General features: G+C 32.1%; 2 protein-coding genes across 4 annotated transcripts; both read right to left on the reverse strand.

Annotated features, from left to right (window-relative positions):
- LOC109350989 (zinc finger protein CONSTANS-LIKE 5-like) lies at window positions 588–3,502 on the reverse strand. The gene is made up of 3 exons (XM_019592292.1): window positions 3,221–3,502; window positions 1,776–1,949; window positions 588–962 (listed from the first exon to the last, which is right to left on the reverse strand). Exons 1-3 carry the CDS (start codon window positions 3,440–3,442, stop codon window positions 729–731), a joined length of 630 nt encoding a protein of 209 aa, XP_019447837.1. The 5' UTR covers window positions 3,443–3,502; the 3' UTR covers window positions 588–728.
- LOC109351055 lies at window positions 8,905–14,177 on the reverse strand. 3 transcript variants are annotated; one of them, XM_019592380.1, is made up of 8 exons: window positions 13,660–14,177; window positions 12,965–13,042; window positions 12,776–12,856; window positions 11,775–11,929; window positions 10,689–11,683; window positions 10,166–10,454; window positions 9,555–9,583; window positions 8,905–9,297 (listed from the first exon to the last, which is right to left on the reverse strand). In XM_019592380.1, exons 1-8 carry the CDS (start codon window positions 14,086–14,088, stop codon window positions 9,164–9,166), a joined length of 2,190 nt encoding a protein of 729 aa, XP_019447925.1. In that variant the 5' UTR covers window positions 14,089–14,177; the 3' UTR covers window positions 8,905–9,163. The 3 variants fall into 3 exon arrangements, with proteins under 3 accessions (XP_019447925.1, XP_019447923.1, XP_019447924.1); XM_019592378.1 differs by having other exon boundaries at window positions 9,555–9,872; window positions 10,137–10,454; XM_019592379.1 differs by lacking the exon at window positions 9,555–9,583 and having other exon boundaries at window positions 10,137–10,454.

The following is a 14,557-nucleotide window of genomic DNA, read 5'->3' on the forward strand; positions in this document are numbered from 1 at the left end:
TTGATTATATTATAATTGTTTACACTTTTCAACAACTTAAGCAATTCAAGTTAAAATCACTTTCAATTGTATAACTCTATTTTCGTTCTTAAATAAACCCTCAGCTGTTGCGAAATAAGAACAAGAATGACTTCTCTCCGATAATATATAAACTTAGACAAAAACATGTTTATTTCACTACGAACAGTTTTTTTGTTACACTTGTGGGTGTTCTTATATATCACCTAAATAAGCTTTATTGTTTCAACAGAAAACTTTAAAGTTGAGTTTACCAACTCTTTCCTCTTTAATTTCTACATGCACTTTCTCAATTTTCTATAGATACACTACCATTCAACTCGTCAGGTGTGAGTGATCATAACTATTGAGTTTTAAATTGTAGTTATGATTATGATTATGGTCGTTCTATATTTCGCGCATTTGTGGACAATAACATAAAAATACAATTGATGTTACTAGAACTACATAATTCTATGAGGGCTACTATCCTCATTTGAAACCTTGTTCATTATTTCTTTCTCTTTTTTCTCCTTAATATGATGTAACTAAAACCATGCAACATCATGTAGAATTGTAGACTTATACATAGCTGCTATGTCTTTATAAAAAGATGAAAGGGCATTAAAAAACTTCACCACCCTATATTAAAGTTTAAAGATTGCACATGACTCAAACAACTATATTTATTTACATTACTACTTTAATCTAAACTAAGAGCAACATAAATCCTAAGGAATCAAAGATACTGACCCAAATGAGGAACTGTCTAGGGACTCATGAACAAGATTTGCAGCAACTAAAGAATCAAAGATACTGACCCAATTCTCATTTTCCTCATCCTCTTCCTCTCCATCACCAATGTGGCTCCACTGAGCTGTAGGATTCTTGCCAATTTCTTCGTTCTTCGCAAACCTTCCTCGAATTCGCGGCCGATTATCGGCCAATGTCTTCCTGCAAGCATACTGATTCCAAGAACATAAGGTGTAAATCCTGAATAATGTTATATGTACAACTTTCCAAACATTTATAACATAAAGTGTAAAGAACTTTGGGTTATTAAAATCAAAATAGTTTAGAAGATGTTGAGATTAGATGTTCACAAGACATTTCCATAATAGTGGACCATTAGAGAGTAGAGACTATACAATAGTAAACTATGGTGGAAGAGTAACATAAAGGATACATGGTTAATAATGTGCCTAATTGATCATTTTCCTCCAATATCTTTACAATAATGGGGTTACCAATAACCTTAGAGAATAAGACAAATTGGTGAGAAAATTATCATGTACTCCACAAAGTTCTGGAGCTGTTGCAATACACCTAAAATCACAATCATGTGTAATCTTTAATTCTTGTGTGGAGCATGGCACTATGTGCAAAGATCATAGAGAACAAATCTTAACCCTGTTATGTTGAAGTGTCACACCATTTTCACTGTATCCTTAAACTTTTATTTCAACTTAGGATATGATTTTAATGATGTTTCACTAATCAAATTCCAAAAGAGTGACCTGACATTGGTTTTCCTCTTTAAACAGTGTTGTCCATTATATTTGGGGAGTTATGGTTCTTTTGAATTCTCCAAGGCTCTTGTTTTCCTAATGTAAATGGAAATCTTGATGGAATATACGAGTGTAATATTTATGCACTGTCGATATAAAGATTTACGCACATACAATATATCTTAATCCACTGTTTACTTTGATTACTTTTTTCTTTTAAAGTTAATGATAATTAAATATGAATGATGGGTAATCGAAAAAAGATTGAACCTTAATTTTCTTTTTGAAGTTCCTCTGATTTCTCTTGGTTCTATATCTCTGAATCCTAACTTTCTTCTCCTCTGGGCTATATGGATAGGCTCTGTTCATCCCTTCTATGATGATATTACATTCACTTGACAATGGACTTTCTGAGTTATGATTATGTTGCATTCCATTACTCTTCTGTACCAATGTTACATGTTAAAACAAAAACATCATTAAATTATGATACAAATAAATAGATAAAACAAAATAATTAAAATCTCATTGATTTTGACTTGCTCAAATTTCAGAAAGAAGTTGAATTTCATGTTCCATAAACTTATCAACTAAGTTGATTTTTGGGAAGTTAATGTAATTAAAAAAAGTGATTAATGTCCTAATGAACCACACATATGAACTTAATTGAACATGAATAATGATGCCCCACACCAATTACAACTTTTTTATTTATTTTGGATTAAATTATTCTTCTTAGTATATCATATGTCATTTGATAAAACTTCAGGGATCTCAACCCCTAAGAATCATTTTAAAATTTGTAAAATTTTGTAAAATTTCAGCCATATTTTTCATTCTCTAAAAACAGAAATTCCACATCTCAGCAAATAAAACTTTCTTCATATATACATAAAAGTCATGTCATATGTATAATCAACTACACTTTAAGAAAAACCTGTCCATAATTTCACTAAGCAAATTTGCATGGGCACGTAGTGGTTTACAAAGGAGAGATGATAGACATGGCTTCAATCAATAATACAGGAAAATGATATATTATCGTACTAAATCCTCCTACTAATCACTCTCCTCACAAAAAAATGACATATGTCAAAGGTGATATTTTATTCATTAATAATTGGTTTACAAGTGAGGCTAACTCTTTCAGTGGACATTTTTCTCATCCACAAGACTCAAACCCGAGACCTTGCTTAAAAGGAATGAAACATGTACCACTTGAATCAACGTCCGTTGGTCACTCTTTTATGAGTTTGATGATTTATAGGAGAATATAACATTACTCAACATTTAACATTCAGATGCCAAGTTTTCAATTTTATAATTTTTCTTTTATTTTCTAATGAAAATGTGTCATTAATTACTAAGTTTTAAATGGCACAATTGACACTTTTGAAATCTTTGCAATTCCAACTATGTAACCGCTAAAATTGCCAAATGTAAAATTATATTATATTATATATATATATATAGTTAATATAAAGATTTATATATAATTATTATATTATTTAATTACTGTTAAAAATGTATGATGAATAATAGACTATATATTAAACTCTTAAATTATAATTGCATAAAAAATTTCACTTATATTATAAGCATATCAATATGCAATCTAAAAGCATGATGAGACGTAAAACAATAATATTTTATAATAATAATAAATGAAAAGTGTGGCGTAGCCGGAGATGAACGATACTGTAAAATTTCCTCACCGGAGCGTGGTGGGAGTGAAGCAACTCAGCAAAGAGAGTAGAAAGGGAGTGGCGGTGGGTCCCACTGTCATTATTATTATTATTACAAGTGTTGTTGATTTGCCACAGTGAGTCGGAGAACGAGAGGAGGTGGTCATGGATCATTGGTGGTGGTGGTGGTGTTGTGGTGGTGGTGGTGGTGGAGGAGGAGCGTGAGAATGCAGTGTTGGAATGTGGAAACATGGCGCGTGGTGGTGATAGTGGGAATTGAAGGGAAGATGAAGAAATGTATGAAGAAGAAGAATGGGACAGTACTCAGTGTCAAAGTATTTAACATGTTACCTTATGGAAGTGGTTCCTTATGCCATTTGTTATTTTTGTAAGGTAATGAAAGGTTTAAGGTCAAAGATCATGAGTATCAAATGTGTCTCATTTCGTATCTTAAACCAATTATTAAAAAAAATCTTTGATTCTTGTATAAATATATGATTGACTTGGATAAGAAATGAAACACCATTAGAGATATATGATCTTCATTCAAGGTTTAATATCCATAAAATCTCTAAAGTCTTTCATTTTATAATTGTTAAAATTGTATTGTAATAGTAGTTAAATCAGAAAATCGATAAATTAACCTGATACAACAATTATATCGATCATAAAATCATATTAAATATAATTTGATAAATCCAATCATACTCATCAGTCATTTTTATTTAAAGTTACAATTGTTTTTATAAAAATGACTTAACCCAATTATTATCTTTTATTTAAATTTCTAAAACATAGTATATCTCCCACATTTTATTTTAAAAAAATAATTTGCATAAAACTATTTAGCATATTCTTTACTAACATTAATATTGGTATAATGATTTATACCAAATTTCATTACTTTCATTAGTGAATGGTTGGTTGAGTCAATATATTATCATACTAATACTTAGACGGATATTATTATTATATTATTAATAAAGCTAAAATAAATAATAATCATCTACATGATATAATTTTTATATTCTAAATTTATCATTTGTAATCTCTCTCATTAATAACTACTATAAACTTTCATATATTGATTTCATTTTTTATATTAATATATAGTTAATATTCCATACATTCTCTTTTTTATATATTCGCTCTCTATTGAGTTCATATATTGCATTTCTTATATTTAAATTATTTTTTCTTATATAGCATAACATGAAGATGATATATCTATATTAGAAAAAATAAGAATACTAGTCTATTGGCATGGAGTGCCCGGTCAACACGCTCATATTAATAATATTGTTTCATTTCTCTTCTTTCCATTTTAAATAGCATTAAGAATAAGATTTTTTGAAAATATTAAATATTTATCACAATTATATAACACATATGTGCCCAAAAAAATTATATAACATCATAAATATAAAATTATAAACTTGGTTTAAAATAAATAATGAGAGGTAATACGTATTTAATGATATAAAATGAGAAAATTTTGTTCATCCGTAAAAATTTATGGCTTTCCAACCATTCCCAAAATTCCTAAACCAATTTGGATCTTGGTCACTAATCTTTCTATTTCTCACATAGGAAGGATAGTGTAGTTGTAACTAGTACTAGCACTTTCCTTCTTGGTCCTTTTTGTATCAATATATTGCCTTCAAAACGTACCCAACTTGAATCCCACCCCCACCACTTGTGTAATTTTCTACATCCTTCCATGTCACATGCATATTGGAATAACATAGCTATAGTAATATCATTGTAGTGAGAATCGGATCGGACTACGTGGTTTGACTGTTGACCGAACTTGAAAACGACTATGTTTTGCAGTCTTAATCGAATGAGATTAGAATGCTTTAAAGTGGAGAAATTTAAACTATACAGTTCACTTACAATTAAAAAAAATATAGAACACTACTCTAATTTTTAGTTTTATTCTGAACAAAAAAAAGATGAAGATATATTACATTAATATAATTATACATAACTATTAATTATATAAAATTTTGCATCTATATATAATTATACATTTATAGATAAAAAATAATAATTATATATGAAATCACTCGATCTAACCAAATAGTTTAATTATTTAAACCAGTTAAATCTAATACAGACATTTCCCAATTTGATGTTCGGCTCAGGTTTCACTTGTAGTTTCATTTATTAGTAATAGCACTGCTTAGGTTGTTAGGGGAGATTTAGACTTAATTAGGATATGATTTAAGAGGACTTTCAACACCTAAGGTTATTATCTTCTTCACAATCATTATTGTTAGAATGTGCATATCACTCTAAATATCTTCATAGTGTGCTTCTTTAGACAACTATATTGGTGCATGTTATTATCATAAGAAGAATTCATAAACACCCTTCTTAACTTTCTATTACCTACTTGTAAGTTATAACACTCGTGAATAAAGTAAAAATATTTATTTGTTATACCTGCTTTTCTTGTGAATTTTTATTGAAGTATTCATTACTTCACTTTTTGGTTTAAGATGGCATGAAATTATTTGTTTTTCCAGCTTTTCTTGTGATTTTAACTACTTCACTTCTTTGGGTTTAACCCTCAAATATCGAAGTATTAAGAGTTTCAAAAACTTATGGAGAACTAGGATGCTCTTCTGAAGCAACACCATGAATAAAGATTTATTGTCAAAAACACATCATTAATTTTATCTCGTACCAATAAAAACATGCATGTTAATTGAAAAATTAAGCATTCATTATTTAATGTAAGATATGGTTCGGGACAATTGATTCTTCTTCCTCCAGCATTGCATACAGAACTATTGGGTTTTAAACCTTTATGGGTGACTTTTCAACAATGTTACATCTAAATTTTCTTGTTTGTTACTAGCAAGATCAATTAAAAGAGAATTATTATTCAAAAAAATTATAATGAAATTAGGCCTATAATTTCCATCTGAATTCATTAAACATTAATATGATCATTTCTGAATTTGCAAAACCAATTATTCTAATTTATACTCTATATTTGGGCATATTTGTTCTTGGTCAAGCAAATATAATAACATTTTATCAGCTTATATATTTTATACTCACATGGAAACGTTGAAGAATAAAGAAAAGAATCTTGGAGCACCGATTGGTACAACTTTTGTTTGCTTGGCAAATAATAATGCATGCTTAAAATCTTACTATGTAATAACTATGTTGCATGTTGAACACTGGAGAATGGGGTGAATACAAGAAATACAGGGATTATCTGTCCTAAACAGTGTCTGATTCCCTATCCCGAACCAATTACACATTATCACATGAACAAAAGAAATTTTTTAAAAACAAAACGTAACATTCTGATTAGTTCGGGACATGGATACTGTTCGGGATAGATGATTTCTGTCCCAAGACACCCAACCAAGTTATGGCCTAACAAGACACTTTTATGGCCTCTTTTCAACACTATATATAGTTTCTCCACTACAATCACCCATATTTTGACCTTGATGGATTGCCACTCTGATCTATAATAGTTTTTATTCAGAAGCTTCTTATATAGATTGGAGATCAGAAATAAATATAGCCATGCTTGATAACCATAAGACTTCTAAAAAAAGTTGTTTGAAATAAAAAAAAATGTCACATGTCTCTCATAAGTTGTATCTCTCTATCAACTTCAATTCCAGCCCTAACCCTTCTTATTGCTAATAGATTCATGTTTTTATCATCTTTTAGTATATTCAAGTCTGAAGTCTTACATTATATATGAAAGAATGAATAAAATATTTTATAATAAAAAATAATTATCATATTTTTACTGAATATTTTGCTTCAAGACACGATGTCTCACTTATGAGACCCTTTGATGGTTGGAAGTCGGTCTCCAACTCAATTCGATTGAGGAATAGAGACAGAATGTAATGGATAGAAATATGGACTTAAATACTTGCATTTTCCACAATCACTTTCTAACTTGTTATATATTCCAACTTTGATGGGTTACATTAAATTCTGTAAGAAACAAAACTTCTTGGAGTGTCGAAATTCTATTTGGCAAAAAGGGTTTCAAATATCTACATGTCATTTGAATTGGACCTCATCTCTAGGCCCCTGCTTTGAACTACTAGTGGCACTTTAAAGGTCATTTTCATTTGCAAAAATTCAATGACATAGGTCAATATATTCCAATCTCTACAAAATAGTGGAAGGTTGACAAATGATTAAGATAAACAAAGATGTGTTTACAAATGTCATATATATATATATATATATATATATATATATATATATAGCATTAGGTCATTTTCACATGTAAGTGCCTATTCATCTAAACAAGAAATGTGGAGGTGAAACAATGGAACTATAATTCTATACCTTATTATGGTGAACCTTCCCATACAAATAAGCTTTTTGGTGAGTGATTAGGGATTATTATAGCATTGAAGATATGTGAGAAGAGGTCAACTCAATCTTACTTCTAAGACAGTTAGGCTTTAATTCACCAATGATAAGACATAGTTGTGGAATATTAAGTCAAAAAAGTATATGAGAAAAAACATATGCACTGGTAATGTATGAATTTTATATTTATCATTGTATCATTCATTTTTTATGTACAATTATTATTAATTCTATAAGAAAGGTAATAAGTAATACAAATGAATGATACATAATGTACTAACTGTATATAAATCTTTATATTGACATTATGTTAAAAACATATTGGCTAGCTAGCACGTAATGCTTCAATTATATTTCACAATGCACATTTTGCAGCTACGGGTAGCTGCACACAAATACTCACATAATTCCACATCAGGAGATTTATTAATTTCAATTGATAATCATTGATATGAGTTAATTTCCACAAACAATTTCTGAAGATTACTTTATTATGGTAATCAAAATTTCTCAAGTCTAGTCTAGTGAGCCATGAATATTGTAGGTAGGGGACAATTGCCCAAGTTTTCATTTTTGTTGATTCCAATGGTGGGATGAATTATTTTCAGTAACTCTAAAGATGCAAGATTTCTCTTATCTATTGGTCTTGTCATATGATATTGATATGTACAGTGTCTGTTCATGGGAGGAGACTTCACTGTCTTTTCCAATACAGTAAGTGGTTGCAAGATGTTGCTGTTATTGTGAAGAGGCAAAGGAATATTGGTTTCATTTGATTGAGGAATTGGCTTATGTTTATTAAAAACTGTCAGATGTGAAACTCCTATCAGCAACACATGATTGAATCATAGTGTAAAACAACTCAAGTTTTCATTGTTTTTAATTTAACATTATCTTTATGAAGAGATCAATTTCATCAATAGTTAAAGTTTAAGAAGTAATCAGAAAGAAAAAATAATTCATGATACCTACTTACAAAAGACATAGTTCAAGGTGTTTTTATCGAATTTTCCTAGGAGATCATACCATCAATAAGCATGATAATGATTATTGAATATTATGATACATGGATCTCATTTTTTAGAAGAATATTAAACCGGGTTTATCCATCATCAGGAGCTACATTACTCTCAGTATAATTAGATGTGTATGATGAGTTAACATCTTTTGTCTGGTACTTTATATTACTCCATGTACCCCTTATTTTGTATTGATCAGAAAAGTAAAACATGAATTAAATAAATATTAACTTTGTATTTTCTGAACAATGAGAAACTAGGGGTACATAAAGTGGTACAAAGTTTGAGACAAAAGATGTGATCTCGTGTATGATCTTAAAAGTCCAAGAACGCAAGGAACTATGATTGAAGATCACAAAAATCACTAAATAGCATTAAAGCCATAGCCTGTGAACATATAAATCCATATAAAAGCATCTCAGTGGTCTATGCAGCCATGCAGGCTTAGTTAATCATAAAACCAACATGCCAACATTGGTTTGCAAGTTCAAAATTCCAAGCAAACGCCATTATTATACACAACAAAAACTAAAGAATTAGCTCACATCTATGGTAAGTATAAAAATAATCCGGAGGAGAAAAACTAATTTATCTTGGGTTTGTTCTTACTTTTTTTTATTCTCTTCTTAAAGGTCACAGGAACCGGATTCAACAATTGCGCGTCAAAGTGTGCGTCAGGCTCCCCGTGATTTTTCTTCCTGTTAGCTCTTTTTCTAGCTACAAATAATAATGGAAACACAGTTAATGATACTTGCACCATGAAACAGAAAACATGCAAAAAGTTGATATCATGCACTTGTTAAGGAAGCAATGAAGAATAAAACATTTTCAAAATGAAGTACAATCAACCCTATCGATTAATAAATCACTTGTGTCCGGAATTAATGAGTTATGTATGTAAATTTCTAAGGAAAAGGGCAAAAAATAAAAGCTTGTAATAACCAAACATAGACAGTAGTCATTGGATGGGGTACCTGATCGAGATTTAATTGAAGGTACTAGCTCAGAACCAGTGCTCACTTTGCCAAGCTCTGTCTCTCCCAGCATCCCATCCGGCAATAGAAGTGCAGAAGAATCTTCCATTTTCTTCTCATCAGATTTTTGCTGTGGTATCTCACTAAGTTCAACTGCAGCAGTTTTGCAATTGTTAAATTGTGCAACATCCATTAAATTTTCAGAAATAGATGTGTTAATCTCCGAGACCCCATGTTCTGCAACTTTTAAATCCTCCTTGGGAAAAGTTTCATGCATCCTTGCCAGACGAGCTTTCTTCTGCCTAGCTCTCTTTTTAGCTACAAATAATAACAGAAATGCACTTAATTATACTTGCATAAAGAAACTGGAAACAAGCAAAGGTTGATAACATGTACAGATGCACTCAAGGAGGAAGCTATGAAGAATAAAGCAATTATAAAATGAAGTGCAATCAATCATGTTATTAGTTTATCACTCAGATGGGGTTTAATAGTTAAAATATGTGAACTTTTTAGGAAAAGGGCGAAAATTAACATAGCTTATCATAACCAAACAAAGGCAGAAGTTTTCAGATGGGGTACCTGAATGAGACATAACTAAAGGTACTAGCACACAACCAGTGTTCTCTTTACCAAGCTCTGTATCTCCCAGACTCCCATCCGGCAAGGAAATTGTGGAACAATCTTCCATTTTCTTCTCATCAGGTTTTTGCTGTGGTATCTCATTGAGTTCAACTGCATCAGTTTTACATTTGTTAAGTTGTCCACCCTCCATTAAATTTTCAGGAATAGATGTGTTAATCTCGAGGACCCCGTGCTCTGCAATTTTTAAATCCTCCTTGGGTAACGTTTCATGTAGCCTTGCCGAATGACGTTTCTTCCGCTTAGCTCTTCTTTGAGCTACAAATAGTGATGGATATGGACTTAATTATACTTGCATCAAGAAACTGGAAACAAGCAAAAAGTTGATAACATGCACAGATGCACTCAAGTGCAATCAATCATATTGATTAATTTATAATTTATGATGGGGATTAATACTAGTTAAAATATGTGAATTTCTGAGGGAAAAGGCAAAAATAACATATAGCTTGCAGTAACCAAACAAAGACAGTAGTCACTCTGATGGGGTACCTGATCCAGACTTAACAGAGGCTTCTAGATCACAACCAGTGCTCGCAATACCAAGTTTTATATCTTCCAGCATTGCATTCGGCAATGAATGTGCTGCAGGCGCAAAATCATCTTTCATTTTCATCTCATCAGGTGTTTGCAGTGGTATCTCATTGAGTTCAACTGCGTCAGTTTTACATTCATTAAATTGTTCACCACCCATTAAATTTTCAGAAATAGATGTGCTAATCTCCAAGACCCCATGCTCTGCAATTTTTAAATCCTCCTTGGGAGAAGTTTCATGCATCCTTGCCATTTGTGCATTTAAAGAGGAATCGGGGGTGAAGATTTCTACCTCATGACCAACATTATGTGCATCATCTAGTTTGACATCTTCTGAACATAAGTTCAGTATCTTATTCTCATTTGGTGTTACAGTATCCAACACATTACTTGATATGCACAAATCTGGTTCTGAAACATGTGCTTTTGCTGTAAACGGGGTGCAATTGACATCTGAATCAATAAAATTTCTGCTTTCTAACTCCGTGGCGTTTGTCAGAGTGTCTATCTCCTTCAAATTGAGAGCTTCCTTAGTTCTACTTCGTCTAGTTTTCTTACGAATATTGTCATGGCTCACAACTTTATGTGTTGCTACAGCATCAGATAATGAGATTTCACCAGGCTCAGAAGATGCATCAAGCCTGTTGGGCAACTCGGTTGAGTTGTCAAATACATTACTTGCAGGTAAGAAATCCTTGACTTGAAAACCCTGAGATGGAATGCTATCAAAGTTAATGGCTTTGACAGTTTTTGGTGTTTCACAGGAGGTTGATAAAGACTTTGTCAAGTCATCCAACACGATATCACCTTCACCACTGGAGATAGGATCCCACTTTAATAACTCCTGATACCAACCTTCCCTAGAATGGGATGCTACATCTGATGATAAAACTTCTACTTTTATTGCCTCTTTGTAAAATCGCTTTTTCTTTAAAGAATTGGCTAAAAGAATCCTGCAAACGAATTCAGAAAGATATTCAAGATATCATAAATATTGGTCCTGACAAACCAAAAACATCAGAGGACTTTAGCAAGTTTCCATACCTACAGTTTTTAGAAATAGCTTCTTTAGCACGGTCCTTGGAGAGCCCCAATAATGACAACAAGTTTGCAACATCAAGAGGCCCTCGAAACTCATTCACCGAAGGAGCTGCACTTGAAAATACAATATTTCTTCCCCGGGTCCAATCCATTAACAACTACATGTTTAATCAGCATGAATGTAAGTTTGCACATATCTTAATACTGAAATTACATATAAGGGTGTCAATCATAGATCAACCAGGATGAAATGACGGTCTAATGATATAAATGAGGATCATATGAATATATGATCCCACTTCATAAAATAGAACCAAGAAACAGAGTAATTATTACAGCCAGACAAAAGGTACTGTAAAGTGTGAACCAAAATAAACTATTCCTGGCAAAGGCTTATAATTTCATTATTTCAGGTTTTTATTTCATATAAAAACTGTACCTACAGGAAATAATTGGTTCCTTCCAGCTGAAAACAAATATGTTTACCTATGTTTAGTTCTCGGCATATTCATAATTGCTTACAATTGACTGAATCAATTATAGTAACCAAGTATATGCAGGTTCAATAAAATACCTAGTACGAGTTTGTCCAGAAATGCTTGACGTGTTCTTAGTCTACGAGATATAAATACAAAAGGTAAATTCTGCACATATCTCCCCCCCAATAAAGGTGAGGTATCATCCCTCAAAAACCCAAATAACCAATACCTATTGCACTTCAAAGAAGAAGAAGAGAAAACAGAAGTAACTGTCAACTACTCACCTTAAGAATTAAATTTTATTTCATTTAAACTTCTCATTCATCTCATTTAATTTGACTAACAGCAGCATGCTTGGATACAAAAACAAGGCTACTTAAGAATGATGACACAAAGTTGATAAAGAGTCATCCACAAATAACTTGAAAGTAATGCCAATTTTTTTTTGAAGCATTATGATAAATAAACCATCAAACAATCAAAATTCTGTAGAGCATTTATATTATATAGGAAAGTAGGTTTTACCTTAGCATTGGAAATCAATTGTTTCCTTGATTGGATATCAGTAATAAGACAAGCATAAGTGACTTCAAAATGCACCCCGCGCTGTGTATCAACAAGACACATGTTCATTAATTTAAATCTTACAAGGGTCCGCCACATGGTCCTTTGGCTTTGTAGGAAAAACTGAAAAAATCAAAGTCAGTAGCAAACCTGAACAGCTGCTTTAATCAAATGTTGCTTCAACCTAAACGGCAACTTTATTGAGAAATCAATCAAGATGATATCTACCTGAAAGCAATTATATCCAACATCAGCATTCATCCATCATTAGGCTATGTTTGAATTTATGGAATGACGTAGATTACATTTTTTACACTGTTTGAGCTATATGCAATAGAATAGAACCTGAACGGAGTATATTCCATTCCACCCAATATAATACACTTAGTTCTGACATGCGACCTCACAGGCCCATGAATATAATGAGCATGTCACTCACAAGCTTAAATACCCCTGCACTATTTTATTATTTTATTCCCCACAAAGGGGAGCCTTCCGCGACTAGAACCCATGACTTCAGGGATAAATAATCACTTTACCCATGAGTTGCTACCATTAATCTATAGTTGTATAGTGACTATTTATCCCTAAGGTCACGGATTCTTCGAGTCGCAGAAGAATCCCTTTGTGGGAAATAAAATAATGCAGGGGTATTGAACCTTGTGGCTGGCACACTCAGTGTATTTATTTCTTCAGATAGAACCAAGCCAGTATTCACTCTGTTTTCACTTCATTCCATGATAAAGTATCCAAACAATGTGGTAACGTTTTTGTTCAATTCTATTCAATTTCAAACACAAAAGCAAAACCTTAAAACCATTTAAAAATAATAATAACAAACAAACCTCCATTTTCTCACACGCAAGATCAAACGAATTCTGGTTCAACGGCTTCACAGCAACCAAATCATAAGTCTTCAAAATCGGGTTTCCAGAATTCATAGCCTGACACTGAGGACCACTATCAACGCAAACCGTTAAGCGCGTGTATTGACGAAACGGAGTGGACATCGGGATTCCGAGAAGATCACGGTGGAGCTTCGCGGAGGAAGAAAGAGCGGGAAGGAGCTTGAACAGAGAGGTAATAGTAAGTGGAGAAATAGTGCAACGGTGTTGATCGGACATAACGCCGGTGATGGTGCGGTTATAAGCGATACCGGTGAAACCTAACTCCATGGCTTTAACTGCGATTTTGGTGCGGTTACTATCGATGATGGATTTCTTGTTAGGACCTGATGGCTCAGGGTAGGGTATGTTTAGGTCCATGTACCCCATGGCGCGGCGCAGAGAAATGGAGTAGAAGAAGATAGTGAGTAAGTGATGTTGGATTGGGAATTAGGGTTTAAGATTTTCAAATATTAATATATGCCTCATAACCATTAACAACAAAAATAAAAAGGTATATCAAGTTTACATTTGCTATTTGCTTTTAAGCCCCCACACAATTGATAAATGATTTGGGGTTAGATTACTTCAATGTGTATATGGGTGGAAACAAGTCAAGTCAACATATAATAGGCAATGTCAGATCGGGTTTTTTTTTTACGAATATGTCAAACTTAGACTTTCTAAAAAACATATTTAGCTGAACAGGTCAGGCTTTAGGTTACGGTCTATTAAGCCTAACAGACCAGTCTATTTAATTATATTATATAAGAATGATGAAATTATATTATTTTAATATAAATAATATTATTATATATACTAGCGTGTTGACATGCACTGTCGTGCCTGTCAACCCGTT

Source organism: Lupinus angustifolius, chromosome LG06, assembly GCF_001865875.1.
Source record: "Lupinus angustifolius cultivar Tanjil chromosome LG06, LupAngTanjil_v1.0, whole genome shotgun sequence".
NCBI classification, from domain to species: Eukaryota; Viridiplantae; Streptophyta; class Magnoliopsida; order Fabales; family Fabaceae; genus Lupinus; species Lupinus angustifolius.